Genomic DNA, 25436 nt, shown 5'->3' with positions numbered 1-25436 from the left:
TAGGAAATAATTTAGAACAATACGTAGACTACTATTGAAGTTTTTGCCTTGTATTTCGCGCCGACGGAGTCTTGTGAGACAGCTAATTTTTTTTTTGTTTTATAGATAATTCGGTGGCGCGAGTCCACGTAAGTAAACATATAAGTTAGCGGAACTATAAAGAAGTAACTTATGTCGTTCATGATTTTATCATGCACTTTACCACGCGATAAAAAAATATTATTTAAATATGAGTCAAGGGAACGTGTAAATATTACAAATGCTGAACAGTGGCATGGTTTTATACGTAATATTCAGTCTGAGTAATAGTCCACTTATATAATACTAGCCCGCGACTTCGTCAGCGCAGTATTTAGTCAAGAAGCCTATAACATGCCTGCGTGTATAAGCTATCTTCCCGTTCAAGTCCCGTCAAAATCGGTGTAGCTGTTTCGGGTAATGTCCGAAAACGCGGCCTTACAGACAGACATAGAGACATACAAACATTTTAAAAATTGGTTTGTCGTTAATTAATTTTAATCTTACTAATATTATAAATGCGAACGTTTAGATGGATGGATGTTTGTTTGAAGATATCTCCAGAACTACTCAACGGATCAAGATGAAATTTGGTGTAGATGTAGATCATAATCTGGAAGAACAAATAGACTACTTATTGAGTTTTTTTTTAATTCCGTGCGGATGAAGTTGCGTGCGACATTTAGTCTATTTATAAATCAACATCTACACAACTACTTTTTAAAATCTTTATTTTCAAAAGCATCCAATAGATATTGCAAATTCGTCTATTAGATCCTCCGTCAGTCGGATTTCTTATTTAAAATACTAGCTTTTGCCCGCGACTCCGTCAGCGCGGAATTATTAAAAACACAATAAATAGTCTATGTGTTCTTCCAAACTATGTTCTACATCTGTGCCAAATTTCATCAAAATCCGAAAGCTGTTCCGGAGATATCTTCAAACAAACATCCATCCTTACATCTAAACTTTCGCATTTATAATATTAGTAAGATAAGATAGCAGGGCCACTTTAATAGGTCAAATTTGACATCTATCAGTTTTAGCTTCATAGTGATTCGAGCTGCTCTGAAAACATCGAATAAAGTGAATGAATCGGACTTTAAACATTATGTCAATCGAATTTATTTGTCTTGAAATATCCATGATTTTGTTCCATTTTAAGCCGATTTCAAAAAGAAGGAAACTCCGCCGCCGGTGGTCCGATTTTGATAAAAATTGTTTTAATTGAAAGGAAGTGCTTGCAGATGGGTCTCATTTTTTTTTAAATAACCAGAAGACTAGAAGTTTTTGAATTTTTTTGTAACATCCTTAGTGTTTAAAAAAAAGAGTTCACTGACGCAACATTGTAACGACGATCGAACGATATGATTACAAATATGTGACCGAAATTTGCAAAAAAAAAAAGGTAAGCAATTTTGCAGTTCTAAATTCAAAAAATTAAATAATTTTTTATGACCGCCGTTACAAAGTTACGTTGTTGTATTTTGATGAAGTGTCATATAAAAATTGTCCTTCTATAAGTTTAGGTATTTTGAATGCAGTCATTATAAAACAAGCATTAAGACGACGGCCATCTTGCTCCATTTATAGTGTGGAATGACGTAATTAATTGATAAGCAACAGCCATATTACCTTAGTTTTTCCGGCTCAGTTACGACCACAGAGTAAAAAAAAAACAGAATGTTTGAAATCATACGTATTAAAATTATTCATCTTCATACGTTCCCACAGGGTATCGGAGCTTACCCTAAGTTAGGGATGACTAGGCCACCACGGACCTGCTCGGTTGTCCGAGTGGGCGGAGAGGTGAACTCCGACGTGGCGCGTCCCCTGGTGGTGGATAGGGGAATGCCCCGGCAGTGTGCCGGGGTAGGGCGTTAGCCCCGCGAACCAAACACTAATGTGGAAGGAGCGCCTTGTGGTGCTCTCTCGAGGGTTGCTGCCCGGACTCTTCCGGTACTTCTCTGATCATCAGAGTGGACTACGGGAGTCTGGGTAACAACGGCGCGGCGTGTCCGCTGGTCCTTATGGCCAGGGGTGCTGGCTTCGGCTGCCGTCGGGCAACCCGTAAGTCCGCATTGAGCGGAACCGGGGGCTCTGTGCATGTAGCATGGGGCCGCGAGGAAGAAAACCTCTATAAAAAATCACCAATTCCAAGCTTCGTCGCCCGGCGATGGGATGCATGACTGGTGGGAGACCAGTAGTGAGGGCGGCACTACCGGGGGGGGTTTTCTGGGGAAGACAAAAATGGAAAGCACGCCGAACAAACAAACTACCCGGGAGGGTCCCGCTTGCGGGGAATCCCTTGGTGGGTCGGACAGCCGGCCCATCGGCCCCAGCGTATACGGGGGGGGCATTCGACGTGTGGAGGAGGAAGGTAGTATAGGAGGATGTACAGGAGGGAGTGCAGGAGGAAGTGCTGGAAGAAGTACAGGAGAAAGTGTGGGAGGAAGATTCTGGGAGGAGAGACAAGAAGAGGGTGAGGGGATGGAAGTGGAGAACCATGGGGCAGTGGCGGAGTCCGACTGCAGCCTCATAACTGTCGAGAGCGGGCCGATATCGGATTCCTCGGCAGCCATACCTGGGGCCAAAAGGCCCAGACTCAGTGAAGGCTCCACGGACGAGGAGGGGAGAACGGCGTCTCGCTTTAGAGGAAAGGGGCGCCAACTACTGAGAAGAGCTGCGGCTGCGGCTAAGGAGGAAGACCTCATAAAGGAGGCCGACATTGCCCGCTTCCGACGGGAGACTCGGAATAAGGCTTTCTCCCAGCCTGGCCAGGGGCTTAACGAAAGGCACGCGGCCCAGCTTAAGGAGCAGGTGCAGGAGGACTTGGACATAATTACCAAGGTGGCGACCAAGTCCTCCAACCTGAAGGGCACATTTGTGCGGGCCCTGAAAGACGCTGCGGCATCCATTAAGGAGGCTGTAGAAGTCCTTGGAGCCCGCACCACAACGGATGAGACGCGGCAACTGCAGGCGGCTAATGACCGCCTGAAGGCTGAGATGGCTGACCTCCGTAAGGAGCTAGCTGATCTGAAGGAGGAACTGCGGCAACGAGGTTCCGCATCCTCTCACCCGGACGTGACGGAGAAGGCCGCCCCCGCATCACGGCCTTCACAAGGCATACCCTCCGTGGAGGAGATATGTCGCACAGTGTTGGTTCAGGTGGGCGGAATGATGAATGCCCGCCTGGCCTCACTTGAGGACAGACTCCTCCCCGAGAGGACTCTGCGGCCGCCACTGGCGGCAGATAAGAAAAAGGACGGGCGTACTTACGCTGCTACGCTTTCCAGGCAGTCGTCTACGCCAGCCCTAGGACACCAGGGGCTGGCCAGGCAGAAGGCGCAGCAAGCGATAGTCCAACCCGGCCCCAGCGGAGTAAGGCGATTAGTGCCTCCCGCGCCATCGCAGCGGCCATCGGGCTCTGCGCAGAGTCAGCTCGTCGCAGAGCTAGCTACTTCCTCCCCGCCTGCCGTTGGCAACAAAGGGAGGAAGAAGAAGAAAAAGAAGAAGAAAAAGAAGAGATCGCCATCGGAGAAGCAGCAATCGCAGCCCGCGGCGGAGGAATGGAGGAAGGTTGAGCCCAACAAAAGGGCCAAGGACAAGGGAGGTGCCTACAAGCTCCGCACGCCCCGGTCGTCAGCTGTGGTTCTGACGTTGCAACCGGGGGCAGTAGAGAGGGGCGCGACCTACGCGAGCGTGATCGCCTTGGCAAAGGAGAAGATCAATCCGGCCGACTTCGGAGCTCAGGGTGTCCGTCTTCGGAAAGCGGCAAATGGGGGTCGAGTTTTTGAATTCCCCGGTGCCTCCAGTGGCGATAGGGCGGACTCCCTGGCCCAACGGCTGCGGGAGGTCTTAGGTGAGGAGGTCGTCCGGGTCTCCCGACCGACAAAGTCGGTAGCCCTGCGGGTCTCAGGCCTGGATGACTCAACCACCAAAACCGAGGTAGTCGCCGCGGTCGCTGCAGCGGGAGGGTGCCCTGCCGAGCAGCTGCGGGCTGGCGAAGTGTCGACAGGCCGAGACGGACTGGGATCAGTGGTGATCCAGTGTCCAGTCGCGGCTGCGAAAAAGGTCGTGACAGGTGGCCGAATACTCGTGGGCTGGGTATCTGCTCAGGTGAAGCTGATGGACGCCCGGCCCCTAATGTGCTACAGGTGCTTCAGAACCGGGCACATATCTGTCCAGTGCCAGGAGGGGGTTGATCGCACCGATCTATGTTTCCGATGCGGTCAACCGGGGCATAAAGCTCGCGGATGTTCTGCTGCGCTGCACTGCGTGGTCTGCGCGGCGGCGGGCATACCAGCGGAGCATCGAGTGGGCAGCAGGTCCTGTGTCCCACCCAAGGGCAAGAGTAAGGGAGGCGGGGATGGCCTGAGCCCGGTGGCCGGACAGTCCTCTTCCCCACCCCAGCAGGCGGCATCGCCGGGGGCAGAGGTGGTTGCTATGGTTGAAGGATAGTGATGGACCTAAACTTCCTCCAGGCAAATATAAACCACTGCGCCAGAGCTCAGGACCTGCTGTTCCAGAGCATGGCGGAGTGGATGATCCACGTTGCGGTGGTAGCCGAGCCCTACCGCGTGCCGTCTGGGGATGATTGGGTGGGAGACGCTGATGGCCTTGTGGCAATAACCTCCCGGTCCATTGCGGGTTCCCCGGGCTTCGTTGACGTCATCCGAGGCCGGGGTTATGTTTCCGCTCTTGTCGGCGACATCACAGTGGTCGGAGTGTATTTCTCTCCGAATCGGAGCCTCGCCGACTTCGAGGAGTTCCTTTCGGAGGTCGGCGTCCTGATAGGCAGAAGTCGCTCCACCCGCGTGCTCATCGCGGGGGACCTCAACGCCAAATCCGTGACGTGGGGGTGCCCTGCGACGGACCCTCGTGGACAGGAGCTGGAAGAATGGGCGACAGCGACCGGACTCATGGTCCTCAACCAGGGGTCGGTCAACACGTGCGTGCGGCGCCAAGGCGGCTCCATTGTTGACGTCACCTTCGCCGATACCGTCTTGGCACGCCGTGTTCGTGGCTGGCAGGTGGTCGAGGACGTGGAGACGCTATCGGACCACCGGTACGTGAGGTTCGGCATCTCCGCGTCCCCATCCAACCCGAGTGGCCCAGACCGGCCCCTGAGCGGGGAGGGTCCACGCTGGTCGCGGTCGCGGTTGGACCGGGACTTCCTGACTGAGGTTGCTCTCGTCGAGGCATGGTTTTCTGCGCCACGGGCGACCAACATCGCCGAGGTTCGCGAAGAGGCGGCACACTTGGGAGCAGCCATGACGCGCATCTGCGATGGGGCCATGCCCAGGGTCCGCTCTATCCCCTCGAGGCAGCCGGTGTATTGGTGGTCCGAGGAACTCACACTGCTGCGCGGTTCCTGCGTGGCAACCAGACGCCAATACACCCGATACCGCCGGCGTAGACGCCGAAATCCGGCGGAAGAGGAGCGGCTCTACTCCCTCTACAGAGGTGCGGTCAAGGCGTTGCGAACGGCCATCGGCGAGGCCAAAGGCCGCGCGTACGACGAGATACTGGGGACTCTGGATAGGGATCCGTTTGGGAGACCTTACAAGACGGTACGGAGAAAACTCCGGTCCAGGGCCCCTCCCATTACCCGAAGTCTTCAGCCTCTCGTTGTGGAGTCGATTGTTGCGAGTCTGTTCCCGCATAGAGCCGAGTACGAGGCGCCTCGCATGGCGCCTTCCACCGTAGAGGGAGGAGAGAACCTAGGCGTACCACCAGTTACGGAGGGGGAGCTAAGAGCGGCGATGTGGCGCATGCGTACAAAAAACACCGCCCCCGGCCCCGACGGTATCCCCGGCCGTGCCTGGGCCCTAGCATTAGGGCCGCTGGAACCGTGGATCCGGGCTCTGTTTCAGGCCTGTTTAGAGCAGGGTCAGTTCCCGGGGGAGTGGAAAAAGGGTAAATTGATACTCCTCAGGAAGAACGGCCGCCCGGCTCACGAGTCATCGGCGTACCGACCCATCGTATTGCTGAATGAGGTAAGCAAGCTCTTTGAGCGTGTAATTGCTGCTCGCCTCATTCGTCACTTGGAGACGGTGGGGCCGGATCTCAGCGCCAATCAGTATGGCTTCCGCAGGGGCAGATCCACCATTGACGCAATTGCGCGGGTGAGGGCCCTTGCGGAGAGTGCGGTGTCCCGGGGGGAGGTGTTGCTGGCGGTGTCTCTTGACATCTCTAACGCCTTCAACACTCTGCCCTGGAGCTGCATTAGGGAGGCGCTGGGGTACCACGGTTTTCCTTTGTACCTCCGTAGGATCGTGGCGGCCTACCTCTCCGAGCGATCGGTCGGTTACCCAACCAGCAGTGGCTGGTCGCAAAGGGTGATGATGTGCGGTGTTCCACAGGGTTCGGTCCTTGGGCCGCTCCTGTGGAACATCGGATACGACTGGGTGCTGCGCGGGACCGTCCCTGGGGGTGTTAGCGTCGTGTGTTACGCCGACGATACCCTCGTGACGGCTCGGGGCAGCACTGACAGGGAAGCCCGTTGCAGGGCGACAGCCGGTGTGGCCCATGTGGTGGCCAGGATCCGAGGAATGGGCCTGGAGATTGCCTTGAGTAAGTCTGAGGCCCTGTACTTTCATGGGCCTCGACGAGCACCTCCTACTCAGTCCGAAGTGGTTGTGTGCGGAGTTTCCATCGGCGTCGGGTGCACGATGAAGTACCTGGGACTCGTCCTCGACAGCCGATGGAAATTCGAAGAGCACTTCCGGCGGTTGGCCCCCAAGCTTCTGGGTGCAGCTGGAGCCCTGAGTCGGCTCCTTCCAAACCTGGGCGGTCCGGGTTTGAGATGTCGCCGCTTGTACATAGGAGTGGTGCGGTCCATGGCGCTCTACGGAGCGCCTATCTGGGCGGAAACTCTGACCGCCCGGACTCGGGCCCTACTGCGTGCACCGCAGAGGGTCATGGCGGTCAGAGTGATACGCGGGTATCGCACGATCTCGTGCGAAGCAGCCTGTGTGCTGGCGGGGATTCCACCCTGGGACCTGGACGCTGAGGTGCTCTCGGGTGCCTACTGGCGGAGGGCGGAGGCCCGACTTCGGGGGGAACACCCTTCGCCAGCTCAGGAGAGTGCATGGCGGCGGGCGGCGGAGGCCGAACTCATCGCTGAGTGGCGAGAGCGGCTGCTGACGCCGTCTGCTGGCCATCGCACCGTCGAGGCGGTCCGGACAGTTCTTGAGCTCTGGGCGGGTCGGAAGCACGGGGCTCTTTCGTTCCGTCTTGTGCAGGTCCTCTCAGGGCACGGATGCTTCGGGAGGTATCTGTGCCGGATTGCGCGACGAGAGCCTAGTACGGTGTGCCATGAGTGCGGCCATGCGGAAGATACGGCCCAACACACTTTTGAGTCGTGCGTGTACTGGTCGACCCAGCGGGCTGCACTCGTGGCAGTGGTAGGGACGGACCTCTCGTTGCCCGCAGTCGTTAATGCGATGGTGAGCAGCGAGAGGTCGTGGAACGCTGTCGCCTCCTTCTGTGAGGAGGTGATGGAGCTGAAGGAGGCGGCAGAGCGGCAGCGGGAGGAAGACGCATTCGCGGACCCTGTTCGTCGCCGAAGAGCAGGGGGCAGGCGACGTGCACACGACCGCCGTCTGCCCCCCTAGTGGTAGGGCTCCGGGCGATAGAACCTACCATCGCCACCTATCAATGAGATGGGAGACGCACCTCGATGTTCCGGGTGCATCTCACTGTAAGGTGGAGGGACTCCTCGTCCCAAAATAAGACGAATCCGCCTTGGCGGACGGCGCTGGCTGGGTTGCGGACGATTGCGCAAGTGTTCCCGCGACCCAGTCACTAGGCGACGTGAAGAGCATCGTTGGGTTTTAGTGGGTATTCGGTCACATCCCATCTCGTGGCTTGGCGAGTCCCACATACCCTCCTGGAAACGGGAGGGATGCGCAAACGCATTTCCCAACATAAAAAAAAAAAAAAAAAAAAAAAAAAAAAAAAAAAAAAAAAAAAAAGGGATGACTAGGCCATAGTCAACCACGCTGGCCAAGTGCGGGTTGACTTGACACATATCGTTGAATTTCATCTCAGATATGTGCAGGTTGCATCACGATGTTTTCCTTCATCGTAAGAACATCGGATAAATGTACATATGTAACCCAGGTCCAGCAGATTGCAAGTCAAATGCTTAACCCCCGAGCCACCGACACTATTCATCAAAAAAAATTAGGTCAGAAATTTAGCCTTTGGTTCGTTGTAAAGAAGCTTACATACATGCAAATTCATATCTTACTTAATATTATAAATGCAAATATTTATATAGATGTTTGTTTGTTTGAAGGTATCTCCGGAACGACTCAACGGATCTTGATGAAATTTGGCACAGATTTAGAACATAGTCTGGGAGAAAACATAGGCTAATTATTAGGTTTTAATTAATTCCACGCGGGCGACAGCTAGTAACATACTACCGCGTGTTTACAGATAAATGTGAAAGCGAAATACTTTTCCATTGCTGTCGACTTACTAGCACGACTAAATACATCTAATTCTATAGACATACATATAGAACTAGTTATAATACCAACTGTAAGGATATAATTACAGAGTTTATGTAGTTATATTGGTAGCCTTGAATGATAAATGTACAGGGTCCATTAGCGAAATAACCTTGAATCAACAATAAGTGCCACCATCACATCGTGAAAACCGCCTGTTTGTAATTTGTCCAAGCAAATCGCAGACTCTTCTTACACATCAAAGGTGTTCATTTACAAAATGACGAGTTATATTTTCATCAATTTGTAATTTGACTTTGTTTGAGGGATGATAATCATATAAATAAAAAAGTAATGAGATTGAATGTGGATGGCTGTAAAGGTAGAGGAAGACCAAAGAAAGTATGGATGGATTGTGTGAAAGAGGATATGCGTAAGAAGGGGGTAAATTCAGATATGACGGCTGATAGAGATGTATGGAGGAGTAGTACATACTGTGCCGACCCTCCATAGGGATAAGGGCAGGTTGATGATGATGATGATGATGATGAAACATGCGATCAGAAAATAGCATCTACAATTATCAAAAAAATCTTACTAATATTATAAACTAGCTTTTACCCGCGACTTCGTCCGCGCGGAATAAAAAATAGAAAACGGGGTAAAATTATCCTATGTCCTTTTCCTGGTTCTAAGCTACCTCCCCATCAATTTTCAGTCAAATCGATTCAGCCGTTCTTGAGTGATAAATAGTGTAACTAACACGACTTTCTTTTATATATATAGATGGGAATGTTTGGATGGATGTTTGTTACAAGGTATCATCAGAACGGCTGAACGGATCTCAATTAAATTTGACATAATCTGGAAGAACACATAGGCTACTTTTTAAGTTTTTTTAAATAAGATTTTTTTATTAATTCCGCGCGGACGCAGTCGTGGGCGACAGCTAGTTTTATAATATACATTTAATAATATCAGTTACAGAGCGGACATTACGAGCTTACTCCTTTAATTTTTAAATCAGTTCAGTAATTTTGAAACCTATTCAATGCGAACAATCACAACTCACGCCTGTAACATAGAGGGGTAGGCAGAGATCACGGACCTCCATTTGATGTGGCCAAATGAAGCTCCGCAATCCACTTTTCGCCATTTCGGGAGATGGAACATGACGGGTGGCGAACCGCGTCACCGTCTTTTTCGCCCGGGAATTCACACATAACTGCAGGTTGCATCACAATATTTTCCTTAACCATACGAACGTCGGATAAATCTACATATGTAAATCGAAAATCGAGAAACACATTGGTACATGGCGGCATTCGAAACCCAGGACTTACAGATTGCAAGTCAAGTGCTTAACCCCTAAGCCACAGACGCTCTTTCACGAATAATCAAATCTCATTTTATAATATTAGTACAGACAAAAAATAATAAAAAACATGTTTAACGCATAAAATGTATGTAAGATTAATAAATTATTAATTACGCAATAACTACATTAAAAAAATCATATTATTGTCATCCCTTTTTTATCCTCTCTTATCTATATATATAAAAAAAATTGTGTTAGTTACACTATTTATAACTCAAGAACGGATGAATCGATTTGACTGAAAATTGGTGGACAGGTAATTTAGAACCAGGAAACGGACATAGGATAATTTTTACCCCGTTTTCTATTTATTATTCCGCGCGGACGGAGTCGCGGGTAAAAGCTAGTATAATATAAAACAAAGACAACATACTTTTATACATATAGGAAGGAAATTTGAATAGTCAAAAAGTCACGTACACGCATTTAATTAACACAATCTTTAAATAAATACGGACATTCCAAATATTTAATATTTTCTGAATAAATAAAATTTTCGTCATAACTTTATGATATAAAGTGAAGTGATAACGTAAATTAAGGCGACAAACGAGCGAAAATAAGCAAGACGACCGCTGCGAATAAACATCCGCAATATCAGATACCTACCTACCTTTAATCGACTAAGGAGACGTACAGAAAAATAATATTTCTCAAATTTCATTCGTCTAATCAGTGTCCCTTCCTTATAAGAAAAGGGTGGGAAGGGAAAGAGAACTTAAATTAGTGTTATCAAACTCTGTGACATTGTTAACGTAATTTTAGTAAACTTAAACGATAGACCGGTTAAACTAAGGCCCTTTGTACCCAAGGCAACATAAATCTTCGGAATATGACGATTTAACTCGCTTAGCGACTTAGGTAACACAGGTGCACAGAGGTTCGATAGCGAGCGTTGCCGACATTTCTATCATAGCCAATGGCAGTAAAATAGTAATAAATAAGACTTGACTTGCAATCTGTAGGTCCTGGGTTCAAATCCGCCGTGTACCAATGTGTTTTTCGATTTTCGATTTACATATGTACATTTTTGCGACGTTCTTACGGTGAAGGGAAACATCGTAATGCCACCTGCACATATCTGAGAAGAGATTCAATGATATGTGTGAAGTCAACTCGCACTTGGCCAGCATGGATGACTATGGCATAGTCACACCTTACTTAGGGTAAGCTCTGAGCCCCTCAGTGGGAACACATAGTGAGCTGTGATGATGAATAAATAAGATATATGATTTAGTAGTAAAAACTCACCTTAAACTGACGCTTGATGCCGACGAGACGCTTGTGACTTGACTCTACTAAATTCGAGTATCAACTAACAAGTTGTCTTTTAACAGGCTTATAGAGCTGGTTTTGGCTGGCTTTTAACAGGCTTATACAAGATTCAGTCTACTTGGAGTTGTAGATATATAATTTATATGTGTGGATATCTTACAACTTTTTTTTAATGACTCATAATGGAACTAGCGACTCGGCCTTCACCCGGGTGGCAGACATCTGCCCCCCCTAAAACAAAGTGAATTCGCTCAGATGCGATTCCATAACGAATTTAAAAATATATGGAACTGACACTTGACAATTACGTGACGTATCGACATATATAGTGTTGCTATTTAAGGATTATTAGTTTGACAACCCACGCTTATGAAGTATCGAATTAATTTTGTATGAAGATTAATATTGTACTGGACGGTTGTCATAGTGTCGGACCGTACACTCATTACGAACAACTATGAACTATCGAACATCGGTTTTGTAATAAAATAAATGTAACAAATACGTACTATAATTTATGTATTTTATTATTATTTTAATTCTCTTATCGCACAATTAAATAATAAAAAAAATATTAATTATTTTTTTTGTTTGTTAACATCTCAATTTTTCGTTTAACGTTTCATTTCTTTATGTAATTTTAAATAATAAAGTAGAAATATTCATAACCGAGTAAAATCAACCCATGTTTAGCGAACTTTCCTTAAATAGACACTATATTGACAATCTTATTAATATAAATGCGAATGTTTAGGTGGATGTATGTTTGAAGGTATATCCGTAACGGCTCAGCAGATTTTGATAAAATATGGCACAGAGTAGAACATAGTCTGGAAGATAACATAGGCAACATATAATACGTTTTTTTTTAAATTCGCGCTGACGGAATCTTAGGCGACTGCTAGTACTATATCTTTTTGAAGTTTGTTATCGCTTCTGAGCGAATGCATAACGCACTTTGTCTACAAAGACAGATGTCTTTTGTTTCCTTCCCGCTGATGTTCCACACATGAGTTAAAACCTTGTAACCTTAACAGGCCCGCCCAATGTTTCTATTAAGCTTATGGTTTGTGTTCTTGGTTGGTTTCTCTTCTTGGTTTATCTTCTTAACTATTTGTCAATTTTATATACAGTGAAAGGCAATTTTAATGTATATTTAATTTTCCTAAAGGAAAAAGCTGTGTAAAGGTAGCCTATGTATTCTACTACACATTTACCAATTTTCAACATAATCCATGCTCCCGTTTAAGTGATCCTTCCAAAGAAACATCCATTCGTCCATCCATGGAAACATTCACATTAATGATATTACAGTGTAATCTCACTAATCTGGCACTATTAAAAACCGGAGGGTGCCGGATTATTGGAATGTTCGGATTACTGGGTTATACTGAAAAAGTCATAGGTAATAAATAAAATAAAGCATTTCATAGACAGAATAAATATATGTAATGTATTATGGAACAATTGAATTGACATGTAGGCACATAATATGTAATTAACTAGTTTTGAAATAATTACAGGCACCCTCCGCCCACGCCTCCCTTTCACCTCTATACCTGTGCGCTTTGGACGCCCAGGTATAGGGGGGAAATGGAGGCGTGGGCGGAAGGTGCCGGATTATTGGACGTGCCGATTTATCGAAGTGCCGGATTAGTGAGATTGTACTGTACTAGCTTATGCAGGTGAATTCGTTTGTGTGGATTTAAAAAAAACTATATTCTGCATCTATGCCAAATTTCAGCAAGATCCATGTATGCTAAGTCCATCATTCTCCATATGCTTTCTAATAAACATCCATTCACACATTTCGTTCATTCTCATCTATATATATCAAAGAAAGTCGTGTTAGTTACACTATTTATAACTCAAGATCGGTCGAACTGATTTAGCTGAAAATTGATGGGGAGGTAGTTTAGAACTAGGAAACGGACATAGGATAATTTTTACCCCGTTTTCTATTTTTTATTCCGCGCGGACAGAGTTGCGGGTAAAAGCTAGTTTATAATATTAATATGAAATAATTCAATATTAGTATTTGCATGTTATCTCTGATCACACATAACATTTATATTGATAAAGATTATCATTAAGATAAGATAAGAGTTTCTTTTATATTATAAGGAGGCTACTAACCAATTGGCCACTTAAATACACCAAAAAAGCTGATGACTTTAACACTGGTAATTCCCGCAACAATATTTGTTGGGTGCACGAATGGGCAGGGTCGATCGGTGCAGTAAATCCGTGTTTCATCTGGTGAGTGTGCATCCCGGAAGTCTAATTTTAGTCCATGTTCCCTTCCTTTCCTTGTAAGAAAGGGGAAGTGGATTTGATGGAGGAGGGGACCCATAGCTAGAGGATATATCCTGTGCGTTTCCTCCTCTGTCAATTAAGGGTAGGCAACGCATCTGCAATTGCGTATGTCAGTGGTCGATTCACTTTTTAGGCGTATTCAGGTGGCTGCTTGATTGTTTGCCACTTTATGATATATACAAATAAAAAAATATGATTGCTGTCGATGGACATTCATAGACATGCCGTGTGCAGGCTCAAGCTTGCCCTAAGTAAGATTAGACCTCAGTCAACACTCCACCACTGCCCTAGTGCACAAATATCTTGAATACTTGCATCTAAGTTTACAATTTTTATTTTTTTCTGTATTTATATTGTTTTTAGTAATTTTATTAATAGGTAGTGATTAAACAGTGATTTGTATAACATAGATAACAAATATCTTTGATGAATACTTTACAATAGTGAATAAATTATACCGTCGTATATAAGAAAGAATTGTTTATTTGGGGCACTTACCTCATCTGGTGTCTCTCTTTTTCACTTACACAAGTTGTTTATCACTAAAGCATTGTCACTCAATACACTGTAATCCAGTCCATATGCTTCAAAATGATGACACTAACACAAAACGTTAAGTTTTGAGTATTTTGTTTTGTTGGTGAAACACTAAAATCGCGAAATCTCATATACCACAATGTATGTGACGTCTTTCCACAAGAGTGATACAGATAAAAAAAATATAATTTGCAAAACAAGTCAAGTACAGATTATAGCAGGTTTGTCAAAGATTAAGTTAGCGTGTAACTCTTTATAATACCGTGTACGACTACGAAATGTATACGATTTTATTTGAACTAATTATTAAACATATATTGTTTGATATCTATCTCTTAAGACAACAGAATATATTTTCGCCCGATTGACAGGAAAGTTATGTTTTATTTCCATTTTTTGTAGTGCTAATAGTGACTTTTTTTAGACAAGTAAATTTTTTACCTGATAGTGTTACACAATCATCGAATTGGGTTCATATTCTCTGTAAAACATATCATATCTGTACATATATGTAAAACAAAATCATCCAGTGTAGTGACAAATAATAAAATAGTAAATAGTAAGAAATTGCGTAATAAATTAATCATTTCAAAACATTTATTTGAAAAAGAGAAGATATATTTCTATACGCGATAAAGTAAAAACACATAGGCTACTTATTATGTTACTAGTCACGGGTGACACCTAGATGATTAAAAAATAAGCAAAGGTGTTTTTAAACTATCACTGTTGTAAGTCTGTACTCTTTTATATACTCTTTGGTCTGCTTTGCTATAATGCTAAATGCTATGAAGTTTGTTTAAGCCGATGACGCAATAGTTTATTTTAAGCTTGATCGAATTCCTTACAACAGAGGGCTTTAAGATTTTATTATAATCGTTATGTCTACTTAGTATGTTATGCAAGTTTTTGCACTTTATTACACTTGCAAATTGTAAATTCCCTTAAAAATGTTTTATCACTACATTCAGCAAATTATATTACAGCCAAGTATACATTTTTAAGAAACGATGCATAAAATTGTTAATTTGGTGTCAGTCTATTATAGTTATATATAGACTAGCTATCGCCCGCGACTCCTGCGCAGAATTTAAAAAAAAACTTATTAAGTAGCCTATGTGTTCTTCCAGACCATGTTCTACATGTTTGCCAAATTTCATATAGATTCGTTGAACCGATCTGGCGATACCTTCAAACAAACATCCATCCATCCACCTAAACATTCATATTTATAATATTAGTATGATATGACCACTGACCTCTGTATAAGATAATGGATACGACTAATGTGATTCGCTAACTTTACATTTATATGAATTTGATAATTAAATATCTTGTTTTATTGAGGAAGTTAAAGCGATAATGTTTTTAATATTATCGTGGTGACATAATGCAATGCAGAGTTTAAATGACTACGCAAATAGTACAAGCGACAGCGCGGGAAAATGATCGGGGAAATGATGGCTGCAAATTTTAAGGATACAGTCGGATAAGAATTATGTTGCAATTTATTACACCTTCATTTTTTTAGGTTTAACAGTGACTAAAAATTTTCTAGCTACGAAAGTAACTGTCACTCTGTCTCGATTTCAAGCCAAAACTACTGAACCGATTTAAATGAGATTTGTTACACACATAGTTTAGAGCCTTAGATTTGAGATAGGCTACTGTTTAAAGCGGAAAAAGGCTTGTAAGAGATTAAAGTGAAGGAGAAAATTTGTATGTAAGTATCGTCATTTTTACGCTTAGAAGCTTAAAACTTATTTATAGGCAGTTAATATGATACAAATAAATATGACATTCGCCTGCGATAAATACAATACTATACATTTACTCGACATTCTTACGGCGAAGGAAAATATTGTCATACGTATATATATCTGGTATATTTGTGTTTATGCGCATGTCGTACTTAGGGCAAAATCATGCCAAAACACACAGCACGAGTTCGTCATGAGAGCACTACCCTATTATGGTCGTATGTGGTCTTCGAGCTACTTGGTTTCTTTAACAAAATGAAACATCTTACAAGATAAATTTTAACAAAAAATAAAACAAAAATAATCTATGTATTGAAATTATATTTTTTTGCGACCCGGAGGGTCGTTTTTTTGGATTGCAACAAACAACATATATATTTACACAAACATTTTTCATAAATATTTTAATCGAAAGTGATCTTTAGGTTTTATTTTCTTTTAATGTTTTAATTGTATTATAAGTGTTGTAATGTCTTTGAACGGATTAAATGTCTTATTATTATTTATTATTATTATTATTAAAATTAAAACGGATTAAAAATCTTGAACGTTTTTATGCTTGTATCAGTCGTCTAAGATATTTGGGCATTTTGAAAATCGAATCGAAACAAATGCAAACTTTGCCTCGGCCAGGTGAAAATGGTCCAACTTGTCCTGGTATACCATCATCGTCGCAAGGTACTACTCCACTACTGCCTGGTTGAGTTGGTCCACCACTGCCTGGTTGACTTGGTCCACCACTGCCTGGTTGAGTTGGTCCTCCACTGCCTGGTTGAGTTGGTCCATTACCACCTGGTTGAGTTGGTCCACCACTGCCTGGATGAGTCGGTCCACCACTGCCTGGTTGAGTTGGTCCTCCACTGCCTGGTTGAGTTGGTCCACCACTGCCTGGTTGAGTTGGTCCTCCACTGCCTGGTTGAGTTGGTCCACCACTGCCTGGTTGGGTTGGTCCACCACTACCTGGTTGAGTCGGTCCACCACTGCCTGGTTGAGTCGGTCCACCACTGCCTGGTTGAGTCGGTCCACCACTGCCTGGTTGAGTTGGTCCACCACTGCCTGGTTGAGTTGGTCCACCACTGCCTGGTTGAGTCGGTCCACCACTGCCTGGTTGAGTCGGTCCACCACTGCCTGGTTGAGTTGGTCCACCACTGCCTGGTTGGGTTGGTCCTCCACTGCCTGGTTGATTTGGTCCACCACTGCCTGGTTTTGTTGGTCCACCACTGCCTGGGTTAGTTGGTCCACCACTGCCTGGATGAGTCGGTCCACCACTGCCTGGTTGAGTTGGTCCACCACTGCCTGGTTGGGTTGGTCCTCCACTGCCTGGTTGAGTTGGTCCACCACTGCCTGGTTGAGTTGGTCCACCACTGCCTGGTTGAGTCGGTCCACCACTGCCTGGTTGAGTTGGTCCACCACTGCCTGGTTGAGTTGGTCCACCACTACCTGGTTGAGTCGGTCCACCACTGCCTGGTTGAGTCGGTCCACCACTGCCTGGATGAGTCGGTCCACCACTGCCTGGTTGAGTTGGTCCACCACTGCCTGGTTGAGTAGGTCCACCACTGCCTGGTTTAGTTGGTCCACCACTGCCTGGTTGAGTCGGTCCACCACTGCCTGGTTGAGTAGGTCCACCACTGCCTGGTTGAGTAGGTCCACCACTGCCTGGTTGAGTTGGTCCATTACCACCTGGTTGAGTTGGTCCACCACTGCCTGGATGAGTCGGTCCACCACTGCCTGGTTGAGTTGGTCCTCCACTGCCTGGTTGAGTTGGTCCACCACTGCCTGGTTGGGTTGGTCCTCCACTGCCTGGTTGAGTTGGTCCTCCACTGCCTGGTTGAGTTGGTCCACCACTGCCTGGTTGCGTTGGTCCACCACTGCCTGGTTGAGTCGGTCCACCACTGCCTGGTTGAGTTGGTCCACCACTGCCTGGTTGAGTTGGTCCTCCACTGCCTGGTTGAGTTGGTCCACCACTGCCTGGTTTAGTTGGTCCACCACTGCCTGGTTGAGTTGGTCCACCACTGCCTGGTTGAGTTGGTCCTCCACTGCCTGGTTGAGTTGGTCCACCACTGCCTGGTTGAGTAGGTCCACCACTGCCTGGTTGAGTAGGTCCACCACTGCCTGGTTGAGTTGGTCCATTACCACCTGGTTGAGTTGGTCCACCACTGCCTGGATGAGTCGGTCCACCACTGCCTGGTTGAGTTGGTCCTCCACTGCCTGGTTGGGTTGGTCCTCCACTGCCTGGTTGAGTTGGTCCTCCACTGCCTGGTTGAGTTGGTCCACCACTGCCTGGTTGCGTTGGTCCACCACTGCCTGGTTGAGTCGGTCCACCACTGCCTGGTTGAGTTGGTCCACCACTGCCTGGTTGAGTTGGTCCTCCACTGCCTGGTTGAGTTGGTCCACCACTGCCTGGTTGGGTTGGTCCTCCACTGCCTGGTTGAGTTGGTCCATTACCACCTGGTTGAGTTGGTCCTCCACTGCCTGGATGAGTCGGTCCACCACTGCCTGGTTTAGTTGGTCCACCACTGCCTGGTTGAGTTGGTCCTCCACTGCCTGGTTGAGTTGGTCCACCACTGCCTGGTTGGGTTGGTCCTCCACTGCCTGGTTGAGTTGGTCCTCCACTGCCTGGTTTAGTTGGTCCACCACTGCCTGGTTGAGTTGGTCCTCCACTGCCTGGTTGAGTTGGTCCACCACTGCCTGGTTGGGTTGGTCCTCCACTGCCTGGTTGAGTTGGTCCTCCACTGCCTGGTTGAGTTGGTCCACCACTGCCTGGTTGCGTTGGTCCACCACTGCCTGGTTGAGTCGGTCCACCACTGCCTGGTTGAGTTGGTCCACCACTGCCTGGTTGAGTTGGTCCACCACTGCCTGGTTGAGTTGGTCCATCACTGCCTGGTTGGGTTGGTCCTCCACTGCCTGGTTGAGTTGGTCCATTACCACCTGGTTGAGTTGGTCCATTACCACCTGGTTGAGTTGGTCCTCCGCTGCCTGGATGAGTCGGTCCACCACTGCCTGGTTTAGTTGGTCCACCATTGCCTGGTTGAGTTGGTCCATTACCACCTGGTTTAGTCGGTCCACCACTGCCAGGTTGAGTTGGTCCACCACTGCCTGGATGAGTTGGTCCACCACTGCCTGGTTTAGTTGGTCCACCACTGCCTGGTTGAGTTGGTCCATTACCACCTGGTTTAGTCGGTCCACCACTGCCAGGTTGAGTTGGTCCACCAGTGCCTGGATGAGTTGGTCCACCACTGCCTGGTTTAGTTGGTCCACCACTGCCTGGTTTTGTTGGTCCACCACTGCCTGGTTTAGTTGGTCCACCACTGCCTGGTTTAGTTGGTCCACCACTGCCTGGATGAGTCGGTCCACCACTGCCTGGTTTAGTTGGTCCACCACTGCCTGGATGAGTCGGTCCACCACTGCCTGGTTTTGTTGGTCCACCACTGCCAGGTTGAGTTGGTCCACCACTGCCTGGTTGAGTCGGTCCACCACTGCCTGGTTTTGTTGGTCCACCACTGCCTGGTTTTGTTGGTCCACCACTGCCTGGTTTAGTTGGTCCACCACTGCCTGGATGAGTCGGTCCACCACTGCCTGGTTTTGTTGGTCCACCACTGCCAGGTTGAGTTGGTCCACCACTGCCTGGTTTAGTTGTTCCACCACTGCCTGGATGAGTCGGTCCACCACTGCCTGGTTTAGTCGGTCCACCACTGCCAGGTTGAGTTGGTCCACCACTGCCTGGTTTTGTTGGTCCACCACTGCCAGGTTGAGTCGGTCCACCACTGCCTGGTTTTGTTGGTCCACCACTGCCAGGTTGAGTTGGTCCACCACTGCCTGGTTGAGTCGGTCCACCACTGCCTGGTTTTGTTGGTCCACCACTGCCTGGTTTTGTTGGTCCACCACTGCCTGTTTTAGTTGGTCCACCACTGCCTGGATGAGTCAGTCCACCACTGCCTGGTTTAGTTGGTCCACCACTGCCTGGTTGAGTCGGTCCACCACTGCCTGGTTTTGTTGGTCCACCACTGCCTGGTTTTGTTGGTCCACCACTGCCTGGTTTTGTTGGTCCACCACTGCCTGGTTTAGTTGGTCCACCACTGCCTGGTTGAGTTGGTCCATTACCACCTGGTTTAGTCGGTCCACCACTGCCTGGTTGAGTCGGTCCACTACTGCCTGGATGAGTCGGTCCACCACTGCCTGGTTTTGTTGGTCCACCACTGCCAGGTTGAGTCGGTCCACCACTGCCTGGTTTTGTTGGTCCACCACTGCCAGGTTGAGTTGGTCCACCACTGCCTGGTTGAGTCGGTCCACCACTGCCTGGTTTTGTTGGTCCACCACTGCCTGGTTTTGTTGGTCCACCACTGCCTGTTTTAGTTGGTCCACCACTGCCTGGATGAGTCAGTCCACCACTGCCTGGTTTAGTTGGTCCACCACTGCCTGGTTGAGTCGGTCCACCACTGCCTGGTTTTGTTGGTCCACCACTGCCTGGTTTTGTTGGTCCACCACTGCCTGGTTTTGTTGGTCCACCACTGCCTGGTTTAGTTGGTCCACCACTGCCTGGTTGAGTTGGTCCATTACCACCTGGTTTAGTCGGTCCACCACTGCCTGGTTGAGTCGGTCCACTACTGCCTGGTTTAGTTGGTCCACCACTGCCAGGTTGAGTTGGTCCACCACTGCCTGGTTTAGTTGGTCCACCACTGCCTGGTTTTGTTGGTCCACCACTGCCTGGTTTAGTTGGTCCACCACTGCCTGGTTTAGTTGGTCCACCACTGCCTGGATGAGTCGGTCCACCACTGCCTGGTTTAGTTGGTCCACCACTGCCTGGATGAGTCAGTCCACCACTGCCTGGTTTAGTTGGTCCACCACTGCCTGGTTGAGTCGGTCCACCACTGCCTGGTTTTGTTGGTCCACCACTGCCTGGTTGAGTTGGTCCACCACTGCCTGGTTGAGTTGGTCCACCACTGCCTGGTTGAGTCGGTCCACCACTGCCTGGTTGAGTTGGTACACCACTGCCTGGTTGAGTTGGTCCACCCCTGCCTGGTTGAGTTGGTCCACCACTGCCTGGTTGAGTTGGTCCACCACTGCCTGGTTGAGTTGGTCCACCACTGCCTGGTTGAGTTGGACCACCACTGCCTGGTTGAGTTGGTCCACCACTGCCTGGTTGAGTTGGACCACCACTGCCTGGTTTAGTTGGTCCATTACCACCTGGTTGAGTTGGTCCACCACTGCCTGGTTGAGTTGGTCCATTACCGCCTGGTTGAGTTGGTCCACCACTGCCTGGTTGAGTTGGTCCACCACTGCCTGGTTGAGTTGGTCCACCACTGCCTGGTTGAGTTGGTCCATTACCGCCTGGATGAGTTGGTCCACCACTGCCTGGTTGAGTTGGTCCACCACTGCCTGGTTGAGTTGGTCCACCACTGCCTGGTTGAGTTGGTCCACCACTGCCTGGTTGAGTTGGTCCACCACTGCCTGGTTGAGTTGGTCCACCACTGCCTGGTTGAGTTGGTCCACCACTGCCTGGTTGAGTTGGTCCACCACTGCCTGGTTGAGTTGGTCCACCACTGCCTGGTTGAGTTGGACCACCACTGCCTGGTTGAGTTGGCCCACCACTGCCTGGTTGAGTTGGTTCATTACCACCTGGTTGAGTTGGTCCACCACTGCCTGGTTGAGTTGGTCCATTACCGCCTGGTTGAGTTGGTCCACCACTGCCTGGTTGAGTTGGTCCACCACTGCCTGGTTGAGTTGGTCCACCACTGCCTGGTTGAGTTGGTCCATTACCGCCTGGTTGAGTTGGTCCACCACTGCCTGGTTGAGTTGGTCCATTACCGCCTGGTTGAGTTGGTCCACCACTGCCTGGTTGAGATGGTCCACCACTGCCTGGTTGAGTTGGTCCACCACTGCCTGGTTGAGTTGGTCCATTACCGCCTGGTTGAGTTGGTCCACCACTGCCTGGTTGAGTTGGTCCATTACCGCCTGGTTGAGTTGGTCCACCACTGCCTGGTTGAGTTGGTCCACCACTGCCTGGTTGAGTTGGTCCACCACTGCCTGGTAGAGTTGGTCCACCACTGCCTGGTTGAGTTGGTCCACCACTGCCTGGTTGAGTTGGTCCACCACTGCCTGGTTGAGTTGGACCACCACTGCCTGGTTGAGTTGGTCCACCACTGCCTGGTTGAGTTGGTCCACCACTGCCTGGCTGAGTTGGTCCTCCACTGCCTGGTTGAGTTGGTCCACCACTGCCTGGATTGTTGTCATCATAATCTGTAACAAATAAATTAATACTATCTTATTTCAGAGCTCAATTACAGAGCAGATCTTGATGAAATTTGGCATAGATCTGGAAGAACATTTAAGCGACTAAAGCAAGTGGTTTTTTTTTAATTCCGTCCGGAAGGAGACACCGTGTATTGCATTCGCGTACTCGAGATTAGACCTTTCTTATGCGTTATAGAGTATCTTTCGCGGTAAAGGTAAAGTTTATTTTTTCTTTTCAAAGTAATTCTACTCCGTTTTAAGATTCAGCTTACCTTTGTCAAGTTTAAAAAGATTTAAAATTACTTTTAGGCACTAAAATATTGACTATTATACCTTTTTGCATAGCTTATTAGATGAGGAAGTTTTATCAGTAATTTGTACGTTTAGCTTCGTAGTGATTTTTTAAGCTGCGTAGCACTTTAACTCGAGTGACGTTAGTTTATGCAAATAAATCAAAAATATGTTTATTTTTAACCATTACTTATTAAGCATTTATTGATATGTATAGGGGTTATTATGTTATGTTGCTAAGTTCTCTACTAGTAAAAAATATGTTTAATAACATTTTACCACCCATTTTTTTAAAATAATGTCAAAAAGGGGTAAAAGCTGATATTTTTTCAAAAATCACAAAGTTAAATATAAATCGTAAACCGTTAACTTTCGGATATGCATATAGGGGGTTAAATTTGTTGCATTTGAGCTCCCCGATCTATTCTTTACGGGAATACGTCCAGTTACAAGTAACCCTGTATAATTGCTTATTTTATCAAAAGCGATGCTGAAATCAGTATACCAAAGCGTCAACTTGCATTTGAAAGTTAACCGCCTTGGAAATATCGTTTATTTATAATGCTTAATTACTGTTGACTTCCAGTTTTAAAATACCCTGCTGTTGTGGTTGTATGACAACAGCAAGGTTAGATGTTAGGATTGGAGAGAATAGAGTTTCGAAACTTTTAGCGAAACTTGATAGTTGGATCTACTGTAGAGCATTTCAATTCGTCGAGAAATATTCCAAACTAATGGAAGTGTGGTTACGAAGGATTCGCTTCATACCAAGACTTTGGGTTTTTATTTAAAAAAGTAATGATATTGAATTTCAATGGCTACAATGGTAGAAGAACGAAGAAAATGCGTATAGTGTGAAAGAAACTATGCGTAAGAAGGGAGTGGATATGACGGCTGATATGTACGTATGGAAGAGTAGTACAAAATTGAGTCGCCACCCGTGTCAGGTATCCAGAAATAAGTATTCGGTTGATAAAAAAATATTGTATATAGTGGGTAGATTATTAAATTCAGTCGATACGTAACTGTTGTTTGATTGAGACATCCCGTAATTAAAATAATATTTAACAACCCGAGGGGACAAGGCCAGGTTAATAATGAATTTGGGTTTGTATTTTTTTCTTGTAATTTAAATTTTTTGACAAATATTTCACTTTAATTAAATAAAAACTAACAAATTAACGTAAACATTATGTAGGAGATAGGATTTTTTGGGGTAGTGAGCATCGAGACTATACGGAAGCACGCACCATAGCTTGGATTCCAAGGTTATCCGGTGTCACTACCATTTTCTCATATATTTATACTACTATGTATTACTTAAATATTTTACCTGTCTCATATGAGTCCGTTTCTTTTACTGCTGTTGATGTCGAAGATGAACTTTTGCTTTTACTGTTACTGCTTGCTTTGCTCCTTGAATTTAATGTACTTGTTCCTGTGATGAATAAAAAATAATAATATTACATTTTGTTTGGAGCAGCATTGAAATCTGCTGTGAAAGGACCGATTCAATATGATGGTGAAACATACTCAGTATACTACAATGAAAAAAAATTTATGTCACTAATTATAATTCAGCTAACATTATAATGCAAGGACGTCGCTCAGCAGTGGACGAAGAGCAGCTGCCCCTTTTAGGTAAATGAAAAATGTTATATGTATGTAGAAATTACTTCGAAACAATTTCTGTTTAAATCATCGGCCAATCAAGCATTTCAATAAAATGACAAAATAAAAGAAAACTTTGTAAATCACATAAAATAAAAAGATACTAAAAGTAAAAACGACCAGTGTCCAAAATAATTACAAATAAGTAGTAAATTACCAATAGTGCCAGTCTGTGTTGTTGTGTAGTCAATTTCAGTAGATGATTGTGCGTCGGCTTCCGCATTAGCTTCTGATTTTGAATTAAATACCTTTTCGATTCTCTTCTTTCCTATAGATTAAAAACATTTGATTAAACTATGATGACATCATCATCGTCAGCTCACTTTATGACCCCATTAAGTCTCGGAGCCTTACATATTTTAGGGGCAATTAGGCCATAGTCATCCACGCTAGGTAATTGCGGGTTGGCTTCACACATATCTTTCACCGTAAGAGCGTTAGATAAATATATGACATGATGATAGAAAACTTATTTTAAAGGAATCCGTTACAAAACAAAAACACTAAGGTTGATTGACGTTGACGGCAAAAGATGCAAATTAATATTAATCTTATGTACCTGGCTTTGGTTTTTTGGCTGGTCTAGGCTGTCCTCCAGGGATTGTTTGTCCGCTGCCTGGTTGAGTTGGCCCACCACTGCCTGGTTGAGTTGGCCCACCACTGCCTGGTTGAGTTGGTCCACCACTGCCTGGTTGAGTTGGTCCATTACCGCCTGGTTGAGTTGGTCCACCACTGCCTGGTTGAGTTGGTCCACCACTGCCTGGTTGAGTTGGTCCACCACTGCCTGGTTGAGTTGGTCCACCACTGCCTGGTTGAGTTGGTCCACCACTGCCTGGTTGAGTTGGTCCACCACTGCCTGGTTGAGTTGGTCCACCACTGCCTGGTTGAGTTGGTCCATTACCACCTGGTTGAGTTGGTCCACCACTGCCTGGTTGAGTTGGTCCACCACTGCCTGGTTGAGTTGGTCCACCACTGCCTGGTTGAGTTGGTCCACCACTGCCTGGTTGAGTTGGTCCACCACTGCCAGGTTGAGTTGGTCCACCACTGCCTGGTTGAGTTGGTCCACCACTGCCTGGTTGAGTTGGTCCACCACTGCCTGGTTGAGTTGGTCCACCACTGCCTGGTTGAGTTGGTCCACCACTGCCTGGTTGAGTTGGTCCACCACTGCCTGGTTGAGTTGGTCCACCACTGCCTGGTTGAGTTGGTCCACCACTGCCTGGTTGAGTTGGTCCACCACTGCCTGGTTGAGTTGGACCACCACTGCCTGGTTGAGTTGGACCACCACTGCCTGGTTGAGTTGGTCCACCACTGCCTGGTTGAGTTGGTCCATTACCACCTGGTTGAGTTGGTCCACCACTGCCTGGTTGAGTTGGTCCATTACCGCCTGGTTGAGTTGGTCCATCACTGCCTGGTTGAGTTGGTCCACCACTGCCTGGTTGAGTTGGTCCACCACTGCCTGGTTGAGTTGGTCCACCACTGCCTGGTTGAGTTGGTCCA

The 25436-nt window shown here is 46.7% G+C and overlaps 3 protein-coding genes across 3 annotated transcripts in view; 1 reads left to right on the top strand and 2 right to left on the bottom strand.

The window, feature by feature from the left end:
• LOC106712606 overlaps window positions 1-14152 on the bottom strand; it is a 31851-nt gene extending 17699 nt beyond the window's left edge. Inside the window, exon 1 of the mRNA XM_045685365.1 lies at window positions 13948-14152. The gene's annotated coding sequence lies outside the window, so the exon portion shown is untranslated. The remainder of the gene's footprint in view (window positions 1-13947) is intronic.
• Window positions 2269-4479, top strand: LOC123722718. The gene has a single exon (XM_045685209.1). It carries the CDS (start codon window positions 2269-2271, stop codon window positions 4477-4479), a length of 2211 nt encoding a protein of 736 aa, XP_045541165.1.
• On the bottom strand, window positions 9581-24619 carry LOC123722717 (cuticle collagen 2-like; the record flags this gene model as incomplete). Its single annotated transcript, XM_045685208.1, has 8 exons — window positions 9581-9705; window positions 18696-18842; window positions 19848-19970; window positions 20304-20374; window positions 21692-21722; window positions 23602-23706; window positions 24097-24207; window positions 24499-24619. Coding segments are annotated over 8 exons (834 nt in total), but the record flags the coding sequence as incomplete, so codon positions are not given.
• Between the last annotated feature and the right edge of the window lie 817 nt (window positions 24620-25436).

This window comes from Papilio machaon, chromosome 29, assembly GCF_912999745.1.
Source record: "Papilio machaon chromosome 29, ilPapMach1.1, whole genome shotgun sequence".
Lineage (NCBI taxonomy): Eukaryota > Metazoa > Arthropoda > Insecta > Lepidoptera > Papilionidae > Papilio > Papilio machaon.
This window is presented reverse-complemented; position numbering and strand designations above follow the sequence as displayed.